The sequence below is a fragment of the Cryptotermes secundus genome, unplaced genomic scaffold (assembly GCF_002891405.2).
Source record: "Cryptotermes secundus unplaced genomic scaffold, Csec_1.0 scaffold57, whole genome shotgun sequence".
Classification (NCBI taxonomy): Eukaryota; Metazoa; Arthropoda; class Insecta; order Blattodea; family Kalotermitidae; genus Cryptotermes; species Cryptotermes secundus.
This window is the reverse complement of record NW_019725840.1, coordinates 862801-888557: the sequence shown is the minus strand read 5'-3', so window position 1 is coordinate 888557 and position 25757 is coordinate 862801. Positions and strand designations below refer to the sequence as shown.

Below are 25757 nucleotides of genomic sequence, written 5' to 3'. Positions count from 1 at the left end.
TTCTTTTAAAGATGGTCATGTGACACACAGGTAGGTCATGTGACACACAGGTAATGATTGCTAAAAACTAATATGGACAGTTTTCTTGTCTGCTTCATTAACAAAATATTGTGACAAATCTGCTTCTAATATATTCACCTTGAAATTCCACTGTTTTGTGGTAATTTTTATTTTCTGAAACACAAAGACAGTGACTAGGGCTGAATTCTTCACATGGTCACAGATTTCTGTGTTCATCACAACTGTTTCCAGAGAAACAGGTTACATGAAGAATGTATTCATCTGGCTCAGTGCCAGAAAGTTATAAACCCAGTGATGAATATAAATGGGGAATTTCTGGATTTCAAGGCAGGTTTTGTGCCACAGAGTAATTAAGAAATAATATTTTTAATACATTTATTTATTCATAATTCACCCACACAAGTTTTCAGTCTGTATCAAATCGGTAGCCTCATTTATAAACATGTCCCCTCCATAATCTGTAATACCATTATCTGTATTGCACAGGTAGATAATCAGCCTTATCATATGAATATTTATACATCTTATAATTGACCCAAGTTGGGGCCACAGCATGTAACATCACACTAGTGAATAATTCAAGCTATAAATAACCTAAGCTTCTGTTTCCATACTTGGTATTTTTCTGGCACATTTAACAGTGTTTTGAATTGTTAATATTGTATAGTACTGAATGCTAGAATGATTAGCAAATAATTAATTAGAAAGGATGACTAATTTGAGATATTACTGGCACTTGCATGGTGGGATTATGGAAAACTGAGAAACCTGTTAAGACATATGATCTCTGGGATTTGATTGAGGGTCCTCCTGAATATGAAGCAGGAATGTTGTGTCTCAAGTACGGAAGTTAATTAACTTCATTAATTTGCTCTGTGCTGAGTTTAACTCTGAAAACAAATGCCTTTTTGAAGATTACCACCATCTTTGATGTGACACTGGATAGTCTGGAAGAGAGTTACACAAGTTTTGGAGGATCTTGCTACCTATAGTTAGTGCCTCGTAACTTTAGCCGCGCGGAGAGCTAAATGCTGTTGTGGAGCACACGAAGCTGTACGCTTGCTGTGGTGACGTTCAGAGCCACTCCCCAAGCAGGAAACATTGCCTACGGAGACCAGGACCTGACCACACTCCAAGATGCTACATTCCAAACTGGTAGTACCCACGCGGACGTAAGGTGATAAAACTGCTCCCCCAGCCCCACGAGAGATGGTATGACCCTTCTACCATGGCTAGAGTTCCGAGGAACTAGAAGTACATTAATTGATTAAGGGGCGAGGAATGCTGCCCCCTCTGGTTCTTCCACTCATCGGTCTTCTGTATGTCTCCCTTCTTTGTTAGCCCCTTTAGAGCCCCACATCTTGTAGAAAGTGTAGTGAGTAGAAAAGTTGCATTATCCCTGAAGGCCGTGCTGTAACTCAGGCAGTTAGTTGCTGGCTTCCCACTGTGGCAACCCAGATTCGAGCTAAGGTCAGATCATGTGGGATTTGTGGAGGACAAAGTGGCACTGGGGCAGGTTTTCTCCAAGTACTTCAGTTTCCCCTGCCAATTCTCATTCCACCGACTGCTGCACACTCATCATCTATCACCTGGGGCTGGTACAATGGGCCAGTTATTGGCCAATGTAGCAAGTTGACTCAGTCTTACCCTACCCAAAGAAAAGAACTACATTATCCCTGAGCATAATTAAGCACCATGTAATGAAGATGTATGGGAGAGGGGAGGAATAGCTTCACAGTTCTTAACCTCAGCACTAGAAGGAGGTGAGTGGTCAGGTTCACACCCCAGCTGCTTTATTCCCAGGGAATCATTCCCTGGTACCCACTGGACAGGAGGCTGGGTGGGCTCCAGAGCTGATCTGGATGATATGGACAAGGGAAAAATCTCTTGCCCTGTTGGGAATTGAACCCTGACTCCTTGGTCATGCACCCTGTAGCCTAGTCACTATACTGACTGGGCTATCCTGGCTCAGGATGAAGTGCAGTATCTTGCTTAATGAGGTACTGAAATAGACACTTGGTTTAAGAAATGGAGTCTCAGGTGATGAAATCTTAGGTTATGTAGGGCCTCATGGTTGCATAGGGTGTGAGAATAAACTGCATGTTGAGGGTGGGTACAGATATAGGGAAATGAGGGTAGGAAATATGTTGCAAGTTGGCCAGTGAGAGATGGTAGAACCCAAAAGGGCCAGGACAAACATTTTTAAAGGAGAAGGGGCAAGAAAAAATTTTCTTGATGAGGGAGAAGACCAGATGGTACATGGCTTTGTGACGAATATTGGGGTACAAAGCAGAGTTCAGAGTAAGGTGATCCACAGAGTTTGTATGCCAAAAGCATGCGCACCTATGCATCACCAGCTGAAGAGGGCGCACATCCCAGAATATGGTATGGTAATCCTCATATTCATTGCTGTGAGAACCACACGTCACACAAACGACCTTTTGTTTGTAACAGTGCCAATTTACAGAAAGGAAGAAAAGAAAATGAAAGTTTGTTTTCTGTAGGTAACATTCTATAATGTGAAGAGATGGCATCAGTAACTGACTTCACTGTAACTACATAAGTATGTATAGATTTGATACTGAACGAGAGATATTAGCAAGATATCTTGTTTTTAGCCTGGGAAGGCTCTTATGAGCACACTGACCAGCCTTCCAGCTCTCTGACCAGTCACATTAGATTTTACTGCATAAATGTCCTACATGCCAGAACACAAACTTCACATGCTGTTTATATCTATATAATTGTTAAAAATATTCTGTACAGTACAAATGCCTTGTCCATATCAAAATTCTAGTGTTTCAGAGTAACAAGTACTTTGTCGTAAGCATATAACTCTTTTAATTCTGAAATTCATTCAGATATTTAAGAATGCAATTCTTAACTAGCAGAAAACATACTGTGTCTCAACTTAACGTCCATTATTTATCGTCTGTCAATATTGCAACACTCTTCCATTCACCATAAAATTTTTAGTTAAGTGTTGCAATATTGACAGATGATAAATAATGGACGTTAAGTTGAACAACTGCAATGGGATGCTGAAATACAGAAGCATAGTGTGTCTCCATAAGGAAGACCAGTTAAGAAAGTAATTACTGTTTACTCTAAGAACTATATGAAACACATAAGTACACTCTGTGGGTAAAATGCAGAGTTTATGAATGTTAAATGAGGTGGTAAATATAATAACCATTGTGCTTTAAAGTGTTAATGTTACAGCTCCAGTGTATTGTGGTATTATGGCAGTCAACATAATTGTTGTTGTTGTTGTTGCTGATGGTCATAATACCACAAATCATGACACAGAACAGGATGCAAACAATAAAGATAGCTCTACTGTTACTGTATATCTACACTGAAAAATTATGGGACAATCACGCCTTGTTCCGTTAGACTTCACCACACCTTAGCACTGCATAATAACAACAATAAAATCTCATACATTTCTTATCTCACACTCTCATTATAATAATGAATGAACTAATATTGGAAATCCTATTAGCAAAGTGAAAAACTGTCATGGAAGTTTAGTAAATACATGGTTTGAAGCTTTCACAGTGACCATATGTAATGAAGACTTCTTGGACAGTCAGTTGGGTGAAGATGGAGTTAGTACTCCACGGCATAAACCCTGTTTAATAAGAATATATCACAGCTTTATTCACACATAATTTTACAGCATGTTCCTCTCTCATTTAACGGTCAGTGATCCCAAGTCAATAATCAAAATGTTAAACTTCCCTCAGTCTGGTCTTCAAATCCACTCTTCCTTAAATGATCATTAAATTGGCTGACTGTACTTTCTTCCCAGGGCTACAGAAACATATTCACCCGCTTTCCAGGAGCGATTTACCGTGAGAATGACAGCAAGTACTCAAAGCCTCAGTCTAAATACATGGGCAAGTGGATTCCATTTAGTGACTAGCAGATTTCATCTTACATAAAGTTACTTCAGAAGTGAAGTTGTGTTGCTCATATGTTTACCTGTTATGTGACACTTCTTCCAGCCATGACTAGCAGTGCTACTTATCGTCTTCCCTCATACAGCTGCCATTACAATAGAAGCTAGTAGAAATTGTGTTCGTGTTACAGGATATCTGTAATCTTTCACCCATAAATATGGTATCTTCCCTTTCTCCATTGTATGTTTGATATTGTATAGGCTTGTCTACTAGACTGTACCATACTGAGTTTCTATCAGAGTTTTTCTCATGTACCTGGCAGAGTCATGTGACTAGTAGACACTATCTCCTGCGCATGCTGGATACATGGGAGCTTACTAGTTTCTTAATTCACCTTCACATAATCTCTAAAGATATGTTTTATTTGTGTATAAACATATGACATACTGCGACATAATCTGCCAAACATGTGTATTTGTTACCTGCTGAAGTTTACATGTCTGATAGCTTCAATTTCAAAATTTGATTTCAAGGGAATTTCAATTTACCTTCAATTACTTAAATAGGACCAAATTTATGATCAATAAGTTTAAATATTTCTAACTTATAATAAATATTACATAGAGATCTAGTAAATTACTTCAAACATTTTCAAAGGTAAAGGTATCCCTGTAACAGGCCCATAGGATTGTGAGGCATTGAGGCTCCCACATTTTTTTCTAGACAATAGGCTCACAGATGACGGTAAGGTTGTCAGCCTTAAGTGCTGGCCGCCCTTTACTCCCAAGGAAAATTCCTGGTACTCATTTCTGTAAGAGGCTGAGTCAACCTCAGGGCCATAGCGTAGTTGGAATGATTAGGTTAACTGAAAAATCCAATGACCTCATCGGGAATTAAACCCATGACCTTCCGGCTTGTAACATAGTACCTCAACCAACTACAATACTGTGTGACCCCCTTCAAACGTTTTATTGCCTCATAATTCTAAAATGGGACACACCTCACTGGTGGTACTTCATGGTCGGCTGGGTGGGGTATGACATCTTGAAAATAATTAGATCTTAAATAATATTCAGTTAAATATTAAAATGTGCAGAACTGTAAAAATACTCTCTTTGGAAAAACAGGATTCATTTTACTGAGGTGGCACTACAGTTTTTTGACAAAATAACCGGTGGGATGCAAACTTCAAAAGCCGAGAATCTCTGCTCTACGAGACATTTAAATAATGAAATCAACCCTTATAGTGTGTTCATCTTTCCAGTTTCTTATCACTATAGGAATAGCCTAATGGTCACTTACAGCATTTTCAATGCACAAGTAGTATCTTTTAGGAGTAAATGACTATTTAAAAAATACATCATTACTATTAGTTTAATTTTCCAGAGTTATCTTAACCCTTTAATGCCCAGTGGTACCATCTGCTTTAACATACTAAAACTCTGCATTCTGCCCGCACAGTGTATACGGTTCTCACAGTAAACAGCGACCGTTTCATTAAACAGCATTAACCAGTTGAGCTTTGTAGCGGAGATGTGATGTGTTTCCTGTGAGGTATGAATTGGATTCTTATATAGTATATAGAAGAAATTCAGCCTTTAAAGGGTTAAGATTATCTATTTTTTCTACTAGTTTTTAAATATTTCTAAATTCATTTTATTTACTCATATATCACATCAGAAGTACAGTCAACACACTGTTTATTCAATAAATCACCATCACAATCATCTATCTGGGAGATGGGCCATTTCTTGACCTGTTCCAGTCTCATTCATCCAGCAGTCTCTTGCAGTTTTCCTCAGTTCCTTGATCTATGCTGTTTGTAACTTCTTGAGTGGTTTGGAATTCTGTTTCTTTGCATTGTGTTAATGTGCTGAATCCAGTTGGCTTTCTATTTAAAAACTCTTTCCAATATGGATTAAAAAAAAAGGTAAAGCTATCCCTGTAGCAGGCCATGAAGACCCACAGGGTTGTGAGACATCAAGGCTCCCACATTTTCTAGACAATCGGCTCACAGATGGCGGTGAGGCTGTCAGCCTTATGTGTCGGCCGACCGCCCTTTACCCCTAGGAAGATTCCTGATACTCATTTCTGTTAGAGGCTGAGTCAGCCCGAGGGCCATAGTGCGGCTGGAAGGATTAGGTCAATTGAAAAAAAAAGTGACCTCATCAGGAATCGAATCCACAACCTTCCAGCTTGTAGCATAGTGCCTTAACCAACTACACCACCACGTGATCCGCTTTCCAATATGGATTCCGATTTTAGTTCATATAGTGTATTTTCATTTTCTTTATGGCCCATCCAAGTGTATTTTGCTGTTCAGTCCATAAATTAATTTCAGCAACTGGAATTCCGGTTTTTGGAAAACCAAAATGTATAACCCACAAAAATAAATATTAAATAACCTTACTATTTGTTGTATACATGTTATGTTGACTGTATACATGATATATAAGTAAATAATTACACACACCACGATGCAACAATATTTGATTATTTGTACTTAACTTACTCTCAAATTTGTTTTTCTCAGTCTCATAAATTCATATAACATTCATGAACTGCTTTTGACTACACACAATAAGAAATACTGTATGAGACTTGAGGACTCCACGTGAGTGAAGATTCATGTTGCAGTTTCCTGGCTTGACACTGTGTAATACATACACTACAGGGTGTCACAGCACAAAAAGGAAACAAGCTCTCTGCGCTTAACATTGGTACAGCAAAACAATAACATTTTCATGTCAAATAAGATGTTCTTAACTGAATCAAGATGTTCATGTACCAATAAAACCCAAGCTTTATGAATTAACATTGGAAAAGAACTGCCATTGCTGGGCAGACAAAACAGAAGGAAAAGGGAATAAATAATGCAATTACCTGTGCCTTATTGTGGTACCAGCTAACACATCGCTATGTGTTCAGAGTCACTGAACTCTTCTCAAGCAATGCCATACTTCGAGATGACTGTTTATGTTCACGGTGCTGATCCTGTACATTTACAAAATGCTGCAGCAACTCAGTAAAGTCGATGTGTTTGCTATGGATATTGCAGTCTTTCTCAGGCTTACCAACTTTCTGGCCCCTGCAAACAGACAAGAAGCCTCGCTTAGCAATGTCACAAGCTTTGGCATGAAAATGCTCTTTCCTCCAAATATGACCTGTGACTTTTTTTTTATTGCTAGTGGGGTGGGACTAAGTCCCTTGTACTGCGGCCACTTCTGGCCTATTGTACCAGCCCTAGATGATAGGTGAGGGTGATTGTGGAGCAATTGGTGGAATGAAGATTGGCAGGGGAAACCGAAGTACTCGGAGAAAACCTGCCCCAGCGCAAATTTGTCCACCACAAATCCCACCTGACCAGACCCAGGATCGAACCAGGGCTGCCAGGGTGGGAAGTCAGCGACTAACCACTTGAGCTATGGCGCGGACCTGTGACCTTACAGAACTCTACCAGCTTGGCAAGCAGGGGAGAAGCCAGGCCGCTGCAGGCATCATGAGGATCAAAGCCAAATAACCAGCAAAAGTCAAGCAGCGTGAGCTTTTGACCCTGAAGATGGAGGAGGATGTACATTACTCTGAAATTGCGGTGGGCTTGTACTGGACTATGTGGCATCATGTCCCAGAAGACTGTACTCTTTGTAGTGACTGCTGTGAGAACTTCAAATCCAGTGAATTAACTATTAATTCTGAAACCTTACATCCAGCCATTTGAGAAATACTGTATTGCATGACTCATGATGTTGTGTATAAACTGACGTGCAATTGGATCTGATAGCAGTCTTCAGAATCAGTGGTTCTGAGCCTTAGTTCGTGCAGTGATTGGCTATTAGGACTCAACTGCAAAAGTTATATAGCATCAAATGAGATGAGTGGTGAGAAGGTGTTGATATGGAGAGAGGCTATCATGACTTATTTCAAGGTACTATCAAAATATTCACTAGGAGACACTGAGCAGGAACACGAATACTCTCATCCAGGAGAGTAATTTGGCTGATACCTCTCAAATACAAGTCAAGTGTGTTAATGTTACATTAACTATTTAGATGTTGAGTTCTCATGGCTGTATCTATAAAGGATACATTCTCTTGGGATGTAACACTACGTAGCCTGGTTGATGTTTATCGACATTTTGGAGGAACATATTGCCTTCAGCTTTAGGGTTAAGAATACACCGAGCAAGCAGTAATCACAGTAAGTAACTCTCCTCGCTTGCTCAGCTTATTCTTTGACCCTGAAGATGGAAGCAGTATGTTTCTCTGGAATGTCGGAATAGCTCTGTACGATTGCACACTGTCACATTCCAGAGGACTGTAATCTCCTTCTCTAACCTGCCTGACACTGTCATGTACCTGTCAAGGCAGCAATGTAGATGAAGACTAGGAACACAATCGAGCCGCTGCCGGAGGGTGTTGAATGCCTCAGTCTGAGGCAGCAACATTAGCAAACCATACAGTGCCTGCACCAAGTCCTGATTGTGTGGTACCTCAAGCAGTTCAAGGCGCAAGTCTGAAATTGGCACCAACAACAATAAAATATGAGACATAGAACAGAGCGGTATCATCTGATTTACGTGAAATTTTATATATTATTATAGAAGTAATCTGAGCATTCTGTAACATGGTTGAGGCACAATACTACAAGCTACAACACAGGTTTGATTCCTGATGAGGTCATTGAATTTTTCAATTGGTCTAATCCTTCCAGCAGCACTATGGCCCTGCGGTGGACTCAGCCTCTAACAGAAATGAGTACCAGGAATATTCCTGTGGAGTAAAGGGCAGCCAGATGGCACGTAAGGTTGATAATCTCACCGCCATCTGTGGGCCAGTTGTCTAGAGAATGTGGGAGCCTTGATGACTTGCAATCCTGTAGGCCTCCATGAGTGTTACAGGGATAGCTTTACCTTTTTTTATATTTTTTAACTGTACAGGCGCACATACACACAGTACAGAAGGATATGTTCTTGAAAATGTGTTTGTATCATGAAATTCCATCAACATGAACATTGTTTTTCCATTCACACCCTTCTTGTAAGTGGAGATTCAGTCTTGTGGAAATTATATATCAGTCTACAGTAATGGAAATTATAGAACATGACTGTAAAATTCAAAATAAAGACCACATATCTTACGTTATGGAAATCTGAGATAAAAACTGAAACTCTGAAAACATAAAAATGAACAACTGTGACAGATTAAGCCCAAACATTTTATTTTTTAAGAAATAATTATTTGCTAGTAAATTTTGATAGCCTGTGTGAATGTGTTAGTGATGCACCAGGATGTGGCCACCGGCTAATCTATGAGCACGCCCCAGTGATGTAGAAGGAAGACCATTAGTATTGTGGGAACATCCCACATATTATCACAGTGCTCACTTTTCACCAGCACGTGCACTAACCAATCAAATTGCATCCAGTGTTCGCATTTATACAGCGCTTACTGCTAGCCTGCATTCATAACATTACGCGCGCTAGCCAACCAGCGCTCAGCAAATTTTCGCTCTGCCATCATGCACTGTATAAAAGGTGGAGCACAAGCTCACAAGTAGTCAGTCTAAGATCAGTTCCACATCAGTCTACAAGCAAGCAGAACACTTCGTCACCAGCGCTCGGTCTTCGGAGGCATCGGCACTTCACTGTGCCAGGCATGACTGCCTCGGCTGTCCGGCGGTCACACCCCCAACTCACTGGCGTAGCTACTGCCTCTCCACTCCTGCGACTGCGCTCGGCAAGCAAACCTTTTTCCAGCAACCAAGCAACCAAGCAACCTCCAGCAACGGCCGCACTGTGGCCAGTCAACTGACTCAGCCACCTCAACATCCACTGCAACCAACATCCCTTCCTACCGGCGCACGCCGCGCTACCTCACCGGTCAAGCATCTCAGCGACCAACGGTCCTTTTCAGGACCTACAAAACTGTTCCGAAGAAGTGGGTTGTCATTGAAGAGAAATAACGACGACAAAACAACAAAACCCCACAGTATGATTGCTAGTCACACCTTAGTTTGAATTGTGCAGTGTACTGCCCCTACATGTGGAAATGTGCTCAGACACTACTGACTTCAACAGCAAGCACTTCCTTTAGGTGTGCCTATTATTATTTCTGACAGGTAAAATATTGTGCTTTCATTAAAGCTGTGGTCTAGAAACATTTCTGTAGGTAGACACTTCCATTTATGTTACAGGAATCAATGGAAAAGCAGGGTGTGCATTATGGAAATTCACAATATAGACACATCCTCCCTCTAAGGAAAGGGCATGCTGTACGAGTTTTTGGGGAAAGATCCTAAAAGACAGAGTTAGTTATGTGATGGTACTTACAGGTGAATATTGGAGACTCGAGCAGCTGTACGAGTTTGTCAATCTCTGTCAGGAACTCAACAGTCACCTCAAGATTGGCACTGAGCCTGGGTTAAGGTTCTGTGTATCTTTTATTTTATGTTTTGGTTTATTTTATGATAATATCAGTATCTAAGATCAGCTCCAAGTATCTTTCAGGATGTCACTTCATTTTATGTATGAGGTAAGATTCATCTTTAGGAGGTTTTCTTACATTTAATACCAACCTTGCCTTCATTTGATGTACATAATTTGTCCAAATGAGGCTTTGGAAACTGAACCATGGACGTATAACCACCACCTCTGGAATCCAATTCCAGAAGACCAAGCCAGGCCAATATAACCACTGGATATGATGTAAAGGAAATGCTGCTACCTAATTCCAGAAGACAGGAATCATGGTGGTATAACCAGAGATATGAAAATGACATTAAGCTGGAACTCATGGAGACAGGTTATCAGGATGGGATGTGAAAATGGTGGACTTTGGTAATAGCGGTGTTGAACCTTTGGGTTCTGCAACTCAGAGTTAGTTTGTTAGTAAGATAGATCTTATGGAAATAGTTGTGAGGATGGGAGGTGGATGGAACTAGCTCAGGATGGTGTTAAATGGTGACCTCTGGTATCAGTGATGTTGAATCTTTGGCTTCTGTTATCAAAGAGTTAGTTTCCACCATACATTGCAGAAATAATTCAAGTGTGCAGCCATGTGGAAATACAGTGTTCTGAAGGAAAATGTGTAATGTCATAATTACAGAATTTGTTGAATAAAATGTTTCAAGTAGTTCTGATTTGTATTTGGTTGATATCAGCGACAAACTTAGATTTCAGACATATCAAATTCTGACGAACGTAGCTCTGAAGCAATTTGTCAAGGATACAAAATTCGGATCAGGTCACAGACATGGCTGTAGTTCTGGGTAAGAAGACAGAGGGCGACAGTGGCCACAGGGTTGTGGGCCCATGATTTGTACAGGCAGCAGAAGAGAAGGCAACTCTCCTAAAAAATATAAAATAAAACATTTAATAAATTACCTAATTATCCAAAATTATGTGTAAAAAAATACGAATTATTTTCCAGTAATTATTAGTAACAACAGTAGAAGAGGTTTAAAATCGGTTTAAAATTTACTCACTTCAGTTTTTAAGTCCTTCAGCTTGGTCCTGAGTTCGAACAGTTCCGAGGATGTGAGAAGTATTGTGTTCAGTGTCTCCACCATGTTGCTGGCAAATTTGAGGTCCTCCTCATGTAACAGGATCTCTGATAATGTCCTGTAGATGTCCTCAGAGTTCAATAACACACACAGCTGTCTGTGAATTTAACACAATCATTGTGTAAGACAGTTGAAGTAAGCTTTCAGACTATCAGATACTTACTAACAATACAGCTAACTGCTTCTTCTTGCTTCTGGCCTGTCTCTTTCATTAAGATCCCCAATGTTTCTGACATATGTGCTACATATCCTGCCAATCTCTGCCTCCTCCATTCATCTATCTTACATGCCACCTTCCTTATAACTGTTACTTCATCTTTACATCAGTCCTATTTTATGTTACATTAATTTAAATATACGAGTCAGGGTAGTTCATTCAGTGGCTGCTGATGGACACTCACTCACTCAGGAACTGAGCCCGTCTTGAGAAGCCACCAATTTTGCAGCTACTCAAGAACTTCCCAGCATTTTATGAAACACAAAGGTTCATTACTGTGTTCACAAGAGCCCTCCACTAGTCCCTATCCTGAGCCAGATCAATCCAATCTATACTGTCCCATCCTATCTCTCTAAGATCCATTTTAATATTGTCCACCTGCCTATGTCTTGGTCTTCGCAGTGCTCTCCTTCCTTCCAGCTTTCTCACCAATATCCTATATGCATTCCTCCTCTCCCCCATTCATACTACATGCCCATCCCATCTCATCCTCCTTGACTTAATCATCCTAATTATATTTGGAGAAGAGCTCAAACTCTGACCCCTCTGTCTTCTAGTAGGACTAGGATTTCGGTATAAAGCCCCAGAGTTGTTACGAGGGCTAACCTAATGATGAAGGCTCCTCGGTCCTCAAGCAGATGATGTCGGTCAGAACTGAACGATCGTAGGAGACTCACAATGAATTTTGAGAAGTATGGATTCATGGCATGATTGTTGCCCGAACCACAGCTGTCCAGAATATCTTTAACAGGGACTGGCACTGGAAATATAACACAAAAATTAGTATTTCTGTAATTCTGGACTTCGACCATTATGTAGGATTATGAATAGAACACAACATTTTGGAAATTGATCCATTTCCATCCTGAGGTAAAAACGTGAAAAGCCACCTACTCAACTGGATCCATTTCTTAGTGTTGGACGAGACAGAACTCCCTGGTACTTACCTAATAATATTTGATGAGTAGTACAAATGTATAGTTACTGTCACATATTTTTTTATGAAGAGCCATTTTTTTCTTAGAAAATCCAGTGAAGTTTGATTTGAGATTCACATAAAGTACAGGCTACACTGAACTGATATGAACCCGAATTACATTTGTCCAACACATTTTTAGTGTCAATCTCCCAACAGAAAATTTCCTTGAAAATCACCAAGTACTTTTGAGCTGAATCATGTGGATGAACATGCACACTACATCCCCAGTTGAGAGTTCACTTCATTTGTTATGTCATTAAGCAAGTTGGGTCAGATGTTAATGCTAGAATGCCAACACAGTCTATTCTGTCTGAGGTTTTTCATGGTTTTCAACAATCCTTCCAAGAGAATTCTGGGATAGTACCTTGAACTAGGCCATGATTTCTTCCTTCCACAACCACATTCATTACTCCTCCTACCATTTGACAATACATAATATAACCCAACTGACAGCATCGTTAAATGAAACACAAATTAATTAATATATTAGGGCATGTAAGAATCATTAAAAACACTGATAATGGGACTGCAAACTGCTTCTTTGTTCAGTACCCCAGAAACATGAGTGCAGGGAACTGACTTTTGCAGTGCCTCAAAATTCAAGTTTGCAGTTGTGCCAGGGCCATGCCCTGCTGCTTTCCTGGGTACTGGAGCATCACCCTATCATTTCTTTTTTCAAAGACACTGATGTGGAACATAGCTTATTTAATTTTCAACATCTGAGGTGGAAGTGTTAGCCTCCTTCAGTGCTGTATCTCAAAGCGTAAATATACTGTTAGGTAACAAGAATGGCTCAGTATTGTGATATGTGCCTATTTATTTCAACCTGGCACTGTGTGCCAGACAAGCCTGGCACCTTCATTTATTTACTGACAAATGTCAGTAATTGATGACTTCATGAAGAGAGCTTACATGGCAGATATCAAGGGAAACACAAAAATGACCTAAAAAGTTTGTGACAATGGTATATTAATACAATTGTTGACTTTCTGGACATTATCTAGTGCTCTATTTTTTATTTAAAAACATCTCAACAGACTGAACTCCATCTCTGTTATCAGGTAACTCAGTTGGGCCCTATCAACAGGGCTATTCCCTTTCTCTGGAGATAAAGATATTGTTTCAAAAGTCCATAATTACAAAAATTATCTCAATCATAATCCACAATGTATGCCAAAGTCAAATCAGAGAAAATGAAATTTAAAGGAGGCAAAAGCTGCTTCACCTTTCTGGTCATTACATCAGCTATAACAGTAAGTCGCCAATCACGGTGGCCGCGCAGTCTAAGGCATGAACCTTCTTCACCCTCTCAAACACTGGGGTCATGGGTTCGAATCCTACGTGAGGCATGGATGTCTGTGTGTGTTTGTTCTGTGTTTGTGTTATTCTGTGTGTAGGTAACGGCCTTATGATCGGCTGACCCCCCCCATCCAAGGAGTCCTACCGACTGTGTATAGGATTAAGAAACTGAAATAGTGGCCAAGGTCCAAAGGGCTGTAGAGCCATAAATAAATAAATAAAGAAACAAACAAACAAACAAACAATAGGAAGATTATTTAAACACAGAGTGTTTCATAAAATGACAACACAAGCATCATTTACCTTGCAATGAAGAGTCACCAGATGAGGCTAATTTGTTGCCAGCAGGAGATGAAATTATCTCGGCCAGGACCTGCAAATCTTGCTGTACCACTTCGTCCGAAGAGTCCGACAGAGTCCGAAGTAACACTGGGAACAACTCATCAACATGCCTGAACATCTGTAGGGAACATTACAAAAACCATTAGGGATTAGTTGCTAAGGGCGAAGATATAAAGACAGAAACAAAAAACATGAAGTTATCCCTGTGCTTAATTAAGCACCACACCATGAAAATGTATGGAGTACAGGCATTGCCCCAAACATTCTTAACTTCGGCACTAGGAGGAGGGGGAGAGAGGACTGGCTTCACCATGGAAGAAAGGAACCTGCATCCACTGCATCGGAGGTTGGAAGGACCCCACAGCCAGTCTGGATGCTGTGAACTAGAGAAATGGAGCAAAATTGCATCATTATGCAGGAGCTGGGAGGCAGCATGAAGACCTGTGTTATTGGCAACTTGCAGTATTTCAGAGTAACATGACTGAGGGACACATTACAAAGAGAATGAATATTCTGAGCAGCTTTCAGCTCTGAGTGCACCTTGTTTGGAACCCTGATATGCAGATGGTAGATCCAGTGTAATACAGCAACCTTAGTCTGCACCGAGGTGTGTGGCAGGTGTTTGATTAGGACATCCACCACAGATGGCAAGTCCAGTTGTTTCCTCTGTATCTCCTGCTCCTGGCCTTGAAAAGAAAGGAACAAGGTTTATCATATACATCTGAATCTGAAGGCTGCACAAGTGTATCAATGTATTATATTGCAGCATCCTGTTGCATTGGGGCACCATTTTAGATTGTAAAGTATTTTGTCTGTAATGCGACCAAGTCCATCCATTCTTAAAAGACATTAAAGTATATTTAATTTGCTAAAAAGTGTTTGTTAAATGTTTTAAAATGTCATTAACTATGTACATTCGATGTCATTGCTACATGTTTCGGCCACACATGGGCCATCATCAGGTAACGTTTATTATCTGGGGAAACCACTGCAGACTTTGTTCTTAGTACCCTCAGGGACGTTGTTCTTAATTTTCATCATATTTTTTACAAGGAACAAACAGCACTAAACACATACAACTATAGTGAATGACACACTAAAAAGAAACACTGAAATGGCTGCTAAAAAGATGGGATCAAAATATCCAAAAAAGCAAATTAACAACAACAAAAACATCAAATATGTGCCTACGGATAGTAAGGACGAAGTGTACAGTGCAGTGGTCTCCCCAGATAACAAGTGTTGCCTGATGATGGTCCATGTGTGTCCGAAAAACATGTAGCAATGATGTCGAATGTACATAGTTAATGACATTTTAAAACATTTAACAAACACTTTTTAGTGAATTAAATATACTTTAGTGTCTTTTATGACTGGAGTGTCTCTGTTGCATTATACACGGAATACTTTACAAATTGAAAAAGTAAATCACTGTACACAATATTTCAGAAAGTGGATCGGTTTCCATCCTCAGGTGAGGTGGGAGACTGAGCAAGGGACGCAACACAGTAGGTGTCTCCCCCCTCATCTGAGGATGGAAACCGATCCACTTTCTGAAACGGTGTGTTTTCTGGTTTTTAGAATACTGGACAATTCCAGTAATTCTGATTCAATACATAGGCACATGCAAATGTATACAAATTTTGTTTCAATATTAACATAGAAGAGGAAGTAATATTTTACTGAAATTTTGATCACAAACTGCATTTATGAATCTTACTTGAGGAAGCTGTTCCATCTCCTGGCTCCACTGCTTCAGAACCTTCAGACAAATCCCCGTCATCTTCAATCGTGATGAGCTTCATCATGCTGAAATTCACAGCTCTTGCTGTCTCCTTGATGTCTGGGGTCACCTTAAGGATCAATATCATAAAAAGAATGAAGCTATGTCATCTAACAGAATTTACAATCAAGTTCCAATCACAGTGAAAATCTGATTGTCTAGCAGGCAGTGTGGTACATCTATGCTGAAGGTTTCAGCTTCAGGATTGGCCACATCCAACACATGCTTCTCTGTGGTCTGAAACTACATTATCTGTAGATTTCCACTGTCAAATACTGCCTTTGAGGATCTGAGGATAGCAGAACCTCCCTCACAGGTGTCTCCACCTCATGAACAGACAGTTCTGAAGGGTTTTGACAATGGTGTATAGCACTCAGAATCACTGGGTTTTCAGATTTTGTCCATTGCCCAGTATTCTAAAAACTAAATAAATAAAAACAGCATTTCAGAAACTTAATCTGTTCCCATCCTCAGGTAAAGGGGTAGACACCTACTTGGTTGGGTCCCTTAGAAAGAGCTATCCACTGGACGAGGTCAGCTCTTTCTAAAGGACCCAACAGAGATTGTCTCTCCCCTCTCACCTGAGGACAAGAACAAAGCCAGTTTCCGAACCGTTGTGTTCTCTAGCTTTTAGAATACTGGACGATGGACAAAGTCCACAAAACCCAGTGATTCTGAACCCAATACTATGGTCTTCTACGATACAATGTCAGGTCATTTGGTAGACAGATAAACTTTTCAGAGGAACATGCATGCTCCATCTTTAGAGCAGAAGAGTACTTGAAGATGAAGCCAATAGGATCCTCTGAAATATTGGCAGCTATCTACAAAATTACATGACATCACATCCCAGAATGCTGTAACCTTGATATATAAATGGAATTATTCACCTGGCCCAGATGGGAAGAAGCCATTAAAGTCAGACTAGAATTAAAGCCATTTTACAAGAAGAACTGTGAACTGTTTATAATACCTGTTTATCTTTTAGTCCTTGTTTATGTACAGATAAACTAGCTTAGTTAAGCATCTCTATGAGTTAGAAAGGCTGGTTCAGATTCACAGCCCTGAAGATTGTCACGAAAATTGAAAGTTTCAAACAGAATTTGTTCATGAAATTTCACATTCTGCTGCAGTGGATTAGCAGTTATCAATACAGTATGCAAAACTAAATACAAATTGCTTTGCCTTTAATTTATAGTTCAGAGAAACCACCATAACAAAAACTGACCGTTTGCCACATTAACCTTTAAGTGCCGAAGTGCCCAGTTTGTGCCAGTCATGAGTAAGGTCGTCGTGGCCAAAGTACCCAGTTGTGGCCAGTCAGGCATTTAAACTCCGCTAGTGGAAGCGCGCGCACACGCCGCTAGTAGAAGCGCATGCACAGTCCTGAATATTTATTTTTAAATGTAGTAATTACCAGACCGACTTAAGTAAAACCCTAATAGAGGAATTAAAATAATACCTTACTGAACAACAGCAAATAAAAATATACGTATGAGTTATGCCAAAACTTATCCACAATCCAGTAATTTTGTTGCAGATTCTGCAGATAGGTATGTTAAAAATATAGTGTAAAATTCGATGTACATACCTTTTTTGTTGTTACCTTCTTGATGTATATATAGGTTCAAATGAAACTACAGTATTCGATTTCACTACGAACGCACACAAAAGAGATCACGCTCTGTATCTCAGCCACGATGCAGCTGTCTGTTCATTCAAATAGAAGGGGCAATAAGCTTTTGCAGCCCTAACGGAACATCTTAGCACTGAAGAGGGGACCCCTATAGCTTTCTCTTGAATAGCCATTCTTTCATTCTTCTGACCTTCAGTCAAGTATTCGAAAATCCGAAGGGTGTAAGCAGCGCTAGCAGAAGACCAAATGATTTTATTGCTTCCATCTGTTTTATGACACCAGAGACTGCTAAAATTTGTCAAGTGTTACAAACAGAAATGAAGTTATAATGCAGAACAACTCTGTGAAGAACTGGGAAACCATTTTTGCAGTACGCATCAAAATTAAAACACAAAAAATTGAAAATAGAGTACAACACTTTGTATTAAAAATTTCAAATCTTCCTTTATAATATGCGACACTATGTTCTTTTCTGAAATAAACAAAGTTATTTCCATCCATTTATCATAAAAATTGAGCTAGATAGAGCATTTTTAAACACAACGCTTAAAATTGATTAAGCGCCTAACAGGAACGGACATTTAAACGCAGCGTAGCAACGGGCATTTAAACGCGCACCAGCAGCGGACATTTAAATAAACTCCAGCCAGCTCAAGCTTACCACTATTTCGAAGTCCGGCGTTTAAAGGTTAAGGATCCGAACAAAGAAGGCTTTGCCATACATGACCCAGCTTGATGGAAACATCACAGAAGACCAACTGAGAGAAGACACACAGAACATAGTAGAACAAGCATAGACACATATACAAAAGGGCTGCTCGTGGGATGATACAGAAGTAAATGTTTCGTCAGTGGATGAAGGTGGATGGTGTAAACTGACAGGATGAACATAAATTATGTTTACATCTTTAACCTCAGATAGAAATTGTTAGAATCAAGATACAAAGACTGTTTCTGCACCATTTGACAGGGAAATTGAAGAAGTTTCACTGAACTATAAACACATCAACATGGGCACCACATGTCACACGTAAAATGTCCGAATAACAACATCCCTATCTCTGTATACTGCAACAGCACAATGCTGACTGACAATGTGATGACTACACTAAGTAGTATAGTGCACACCAAGCAGTGGTGACATTTAGAGCCCACTAAGTGAAACTTTATGACATTTCCCAACAGAGTGCAAAAAAACAGCATCTGTATACCTTGTTTCTGAAAATGTTTATTTTAGGTTCAAATTGTAAAGGTAAATTGTGTTCACGTTATGTAAGTACTATTTTATCTGTCTCAAGAGAAACAAATTTTCCTAATTCTAAGTTCAATATTCTATGAAAAAATGCAACCACACCAGAAACATTATGTACACGTACATTATAAAATCAATGAAAACAAAGGAGAAAAAACTTGTTAGTAAATACAAAATAATTTGACCTTCTTTCCAAAATGAGACTTTGATATTTTTTACAAGGATACTTTTCTTGGTGTCACTGTCAAAGGCAAGGCAGGGTAGAACAGCCGTGAGGATTCCAGATGCAAATGGAAGCATTGTTCTGCCAGAAAGCTGAACAAATTCCTTAATCCACATGATTGCTGTGAACTGGAACAAAAGATGATATACACTTTAGATGTGCTGAGATTTAGAAACAGTTTAGTACAGTTCCTTTGACATTTATTGGACGCTGACACACTCGTAGATAATAGCACTAAAATTTTAAAATTTGAGGTTACTGATTACATACCTATTTACCCACCTAACAGAAATTTTGAGGTACACAAATTTCCTTTACTGTTTAACTTTGTCTCACATGCACGCATGCACACACATGACATTTAAATGAAACAGTAAAATGAATAGCTTTATGGATTTAAATGAAATTCATAAATGTTATTAAGAACATACCCAAGCACGGGAACAGAAACATTTATTAGACAGAAAAATATTTCCCATTTTCTATATCAGAGAAATGAACTTTTACATTATATATGTCTGCTCTTTGAATAGTGTGAGATGGTGCCAAAACTGAATTTGTCAAATCCAGAGAATGGTCACCATATTCTCAAGATTTAAATGCATCACATTACAAGATCGTAAGAAACTTAAATAGCGTGCAAAACCAGAGAGAACTCATTCAGTCCCTGGAGTTACTGCAAGAAGGAAATGAAGATGCGAGTCTTCTTGTGTCACAAGACGATATCTAATCAGTTATGAACCAAAAGGAAAAGGTACATTTAAGACATAATCGAAGACAGCAGGGGTCCTATATAACATCAGTTTTGATAATAAAAAAACGTGATTGAATTATAAGTAAGATACTATTTTTAATATTTGAAATGGAAAATATTTTTTATAATGAATCAACCAAACTCAATATATTTTCTCATACACATACTCAGGTATGGTCTATAAAACACACATGAGTTTCATTCAAATCTGAACAGCTGTTTATTTCTATCATTTTTAAACCCTTTCTCTTTGCACCACAAAGTACAGTTAGCCCACATACAAATTATACAAAATCTGAGGTCTCATGGTGCTGAATATTAACCTTTTAAAGACTGAATTTCTTCTAAATAATACAGTCAACTCTCGATTATCTGGGGGCGGCTTAACCGGGGCTACTGAGGCTCTTTTGAGTCTTACATGTTGTTTAATATTCATTTACTTTTGTTTCATATGGCGAGTTGTAACACTATTTTCACACTAGAGTGAATCGAGCTCTGCATTCTTTGGTCCCGTTATGCTAACACAATGTTCTAGGTTAGGGGTGAAAGAATGCAAGGATTTGTGGAAAGTTTCAAGGACAGATACATCGCCCCAGTTAGTATCTTTGTATCGATCTTCAAGTGCATTAGCAAAATGTCAGGGTGTAAAAGGAAGCGTGTTGTGTTAAGTATTCAACAGAAAAAGGAAAATTCCACAAAAAAGTAAACGACAATATTACATTTTTTTTAAGTGTTAAGTGTGAATATTTGTAAAAAATGTTGGATGTTGTTGAAGACTGTGACTGAAATAACTAATTCATACTTCAGTGTAATGTAAAAAAAGTATTAAATAGGCCATGAGATGACATAAAAATGAGGTTGAATAAATTTAAATACAGGTAGGCCTATAGTATTATGAAGGTACAGTATTACAGTACTACTTTCAATAGAATTTGTCTTAACCAGGCTTTCGATTAATCGTGATTTCCATCCCCAGCATTATCCCGGATAATAGAGAGTTGAGTGTATATAATATTCAGTCTGCACCTCACAGGAAACACATTATGTCTCTTTACTATGACCAACTGGTTAATGTTGTTTAGGGAAACAGTTGTTGTTTATTGTGAGAACCATACAGAACATAGAATACATTCTGGGTGGTCAGACTGCAGAGTTTTGGTATGTTAAAGCAGGTGGTATACACAGTAACCATTAGGCTTTAAAGTGTTAAGCATGTGATCTTCTGGGATGCGACGCAGTGTAGTCTGGTAGATAGATACCGAAATTCTGGAGGAATCCAGCTATAAAATTACACAGCATCACATCTCAGAAGACTGTAACCTTAATTACATGCAAATTACCTGCAAAACTTCATCTGAAGCCTGGGAATGTGCTATCACAATATTGATCATGCCAGCGAAGTCCACACGAGATGGATCCTTTTTGATGCTGCTGAGGAATTCCCCCAGAACTGTGTCACACCTGATTGGGGATGGAAACATGGATGATTTCGTTACTTCTTGGTTTATACTCTGTCAACTGCACTTGTTACATAGAGTTTACTGATACATGATATGATAGAAGTGGTGAAGGATTCTTTCAAAGCACTATCCAAGATTTTGCCTGCTGGACTGAAGAAAACCATGATAAATCATAGTCAGCATATCTTTGATATGCATGGACAACAACAAAGTTCCTTTGAGAGCATTCATTCATTCATTCATTCATTTCCTTTATTTTCCATATATCTATACAGGCAAAAAAACTAAGATGTGGAAATAGTCCCTTTGATAATAGATGTATACATGTAATAAATTACATAAGTCACACAACTAAAATAATAGCAATAACAATAATACACACACTAGTCAAGTAACATAGGCAATAGAAAAAAAAAAGAAGCTTATTACAATTGTAATTACTAAACATAATTTAAAAAGTGCATTACTGTAAAAACTTAGAATACAATTTCACTCAGATTACCCAAATAATTAAGTACTTTCTTTATTTCATTTTCCCATAAATAAAAAAACATTGATACAGGACTCGTCATATAGATACATACACATCCTCCACTTTCCATAAACATCTTACAGCATTATAAATGAAGACGGTGAATAAATGATTATTGGAGATATCAAGAGGGAGGGAGATAAACAAAGTGAGGAAAGTCACCTCCATCTTCAGGGTCAAAGATTAAGCCCCTGACTCCGCTTGCCACCTGCTTTCATACTCATTTCTTGCTCGGCTTATTCTTTGACCCTGAAATTGAGGCAATATGTTCGTCTGAAACGTCAGTTGATTTAAACGGGCTACATGACCTTATATCCCAGAAGTCAGTATTCTTGATACCATGGAGTCTGCTAGATAGGTCAAAGGTAAAGGTATCCCTGTAACAGGCCAAGGAGGTCCATAGAGTCCCCCACATTTTCTAGATAGTTGGTTCACAGATGGCAGTGAGGTTGTCAGCCTTACATGCTGGCTGGCCACCCTTTACCCCTGGCAAGATTCCTGGTACTCATTTCTGTTAGAGGCTGAGTCAACCTCAGAGTCATAGTGCGGCTGGAAGGATTAGGTCAACTGAAAAATCCAGTGACCTCATTGGGAACTGAACCTGCAACCTTCTGGCTTGTAGCATAGTGCCTCAACTAACTACGCTACCGTATGCACCCCTGCTAGATAGGGACAAATGTTTAAGAGGAATATGCTGCCTCTATCTTCAGGATTCCTCCAAAATGCTGGTACCTACCTGACAATTCATGTCATATCCCAGAACACACTATTCTTTATAATCACTGCTGAGAGAACCTCAGATCTCAAGAATGATATAAGATCTGGAACATTCATGGTGACCAAAAAATAAGTCCTTGGTGATGGAGACAGTGAGTTCCCCTCTTCCAAGAAGTCTCCACTGTCAGTGGATGAAGTTGATGACAAGGAAAAGCAGCATTAGTTCAACAGTGACAACTCACATTGTTTTTATCTCCTTAGTGTGGTCCTCTAGTATTCGGAACAGTCCATCCAAAATCTCGGGCAGGAAAAGAATGAGATCGATGTCCGGAACGGCGTCCAATACCGAAACCCATGAGATTATGAACTGACGAGAAAATGTGTTCTTTGTGTATATCTTCTCACGGAGTAACGGCATGAATGCCACCAGATCAAACGATGAACTCTCTGTCACTATATCCTGCAATGTACATTCATAATTAATTTCTATCCGCTTTTTCTGACACAATGTGCCTAAAGTGAGGATATCAGTGGGAGGTCCTGCCAACCCATTTTCTCAGTTACCTTCTTCAATTTTCCAAACTTTTTTGTTAATCACCTTATATTAACTTTGTGTTCTGTCAATATTATAAGAGAAAAGTGAATTTAATTTTGGTCCGTATCAGTCCAGCATAACCCCAATTTATGTGATGCTGAAATCAACCGTTGATTTCTTCATATTCTTCTTCCTTTGACATTTACACCTCATGTATTACATCAAAAATACAAGATATAAATTACGTGACAAGTTTAATATAAAAGTAAAGGTAAAGTTCTTCCTGTGTTTAACTAATTAAGCACTATGCCATGAAGCGGTATGGGGGAGTGGATAAATAGATCTACATTTTCTTGACCTTGGTACTAGGAGGTGAGTGGTCAGCTTCAAGCACCGGCCGCTTTATGTCGTGAGAAAGAGCCCTGGAGCCCATTTAAGGAGGCTGGGTGGGCCCCAGAACCGGTCTCGACGATGTGGAGAAGAGAAAATTCTTGACCTTACCGGGACTTGAACTCTGACCCATCTTCAACCAGCCTGTAGCCAGTCGCTATACTGAGCGTGCTATGGTTTAATATGTATGTCATACATGTCTGTGCTAAAAAGTCTCATATACACGATTTATCATATTGTAAAGATGTCCCATATGTGAAGAAATATTAACCTTCATGAGTCTGTCCAGCAGCTCCGAGCCATTTTTAACATTCTGGTCAGGGTCTGCAGCCAATTTACTGAGGGCATTGAAGATATCAGTGAAATGTTGAAGCACAGAGCCTCTTGCAACCTTCACCACATTGTAAAGAGACTCGCAAGCATAGTATCGAACTCTCAGATCCGAGTCCAAGAAGCAAGCAAGAATAGGCTGGATCAATTCATCCGTGTAAAGGGCAGTATCCTGGTGAAATACAATGAGTCACATTAGCTTTCAATCTTCTTATATTATGATTTATCCATGATCTGACTCTGCTGTCATTACAAATATCTGAAGATTACTATCTTCTCAGATATGATGTCATATAGATACTTACTAACATTACAAAGGAACCTAATGCCTCTACCTTCCGAGTACCTACCTTGAAGATGGAGGCAGCAGGTTCCTCACAAACATTGGTAAAAACCTGCAAGATGGCACAGGATAACATCCCAGAAGACAGAAGTCTTCATAGTCACTGTCATGACAACCTGACATGGAATGTCATCTCTGGTCAGTTCAAGCATGAAAATGTTTGTCTGTCAGTTGTTTCCATGGAAAATAAATCCAAAACTAATCTCAATTAGTTCTCACAGGACCAGATGATGAAATGTGCAAGAGTGGGTCAATGGCAGTGTTATCTGTGAAAACCATGGCCATTCAATGGGGCTTCCTCTAGTATATTTTGTGCAACTGCAGAAATTACTATTTTAGGGCCTGACAGATGCTATATGGTCTAAGCAACTCACAGTGTTATCAAATAAGCCATAAATAAGTAATGCTTGAGATGCACCTCCTGGCATTAATGATTTCCAGACTTAATTATGTTAATGAATTAGATGTAAAACTGACAAGTTCCTTATCCAAATGGTTGTAATACCTGTATGTATGGATTGTTGAATGATAATAAATGATAATGATAATAATGATAATGCTTCAGTATTAATAAATGCCAGTGGCTTCTTGTTTATTATTTTATGTACTATAAATTCCTTTGACGGACAGCTTAGAATGGGACCGTGCTGGAACAAGACATGTTTTTCATAAGAATTGATAATAAAACAGTATTCTGTATCATGCCTTCCACAAGACAAGGAATGTACATTTTTCATCCCATAAAGCTACAGTTTATGGTGACAAAGAACACTGACTATTGTACCTTCCCCAGGGCCACAGCCGTTGCAGCCAATCCAATGAGCCCACCTTTCTTGGTATTTGTGTTATGTGACGTAGCAAAATCTTGACCCAGGACTTTAAGCAGCTTTTTGATTTGCACTGTATTATTAACGCGTGCAAATTCCTTAACCATCCTAACAGAAAAAACAGGAAATGTCATTACTATAACAATGCAATAAAATGTATGACAGTTGTGTGATTTTATTGTATAATTATGTGCCAATGGCAAATTTTTGGGTATGAAATGTCAATATGGAAACACATTATCACGAGGAAAATGGATAGGACAGGTGAAAGAAAAGTCACAATGATGTTGGCTTTTCGTTCATTACTAACAATGTAAGAAAATACAATATAGAAACAGGCGCAACAGCTAACTGGCCTTCTATCTATAACAGTAGCCTGTACTATTGCAAGAAATAATATGAAAGAGAACATTTTTAAGGTTAGGATAACCCATGCAAAGCGTTCAAACTTACTTTTCTATTTCTAAAGCAGCTGCCTTTCTTTTTTCGTACAATTTATCGTTTAATGCCCTTACGCATGCTGCGCTCAAGGGACCATAGTCCCTTTCTGACATCATGACCAGTTACTTTTTCAAACAAAATAATGAAACTGACAGTTACTGTAAATCACGCCCACAACCCATCATATGTTTCTTTCTCCCTTCCCGGTCAT

The 25757-nt window shown here is 39.1% G+C and overlaps 1 protein-coding gene across 2 annotated transcripts; it reads right to left on the bottom strand.

The window, feature by feature from the left end:
• Positions 1–3000: 3000 nt before the first annotated feature.
• On the bottom strand, positions 3001–25747 carry LOC111863604 (protein VAC14 homolog). 2 transcript variants are annotated; one of them, XM_023850074.2, is made up of 16 exons: positions 25559–25747; positions 25063–25213; positions 23877–24107; positions 22923–23140; positions 21312–21432; positions 19222–19345; positions 16044–16166; positions 14864–15009; positions 14285–14441; positions 12310–12463; positions 11409–11583; positions 11154–11272; positions 10255–10334; positions 8282–8438; positions 6810–7014; positions 3001–3655 (listed from the first exon to the last, which is right to left on the bottom strand). In XM_023850074.2, exons 1-15 carry the CDS (start codon positions 25660–25662, stop codon positions 6843–6845), a joined length of 2232 nt encoding a protein of 743 aa, XP_023705842.1. In that variant the 5' UTR covers positions 25663–25747; the 3' UTR covers positions 3001–3655; positions 6810–6842. The 2 variants fall into 2 exon arrangements, with proteins under 2 accessions (XP_023705842.1, XP_023705841.1); XM_023850073.2 differs by lacking the exon at positions 3001–3655 and having other exon boundaries at positions 6078–7014.
• Positions 25748–25757: the final 10 nt, after the last annotated feature.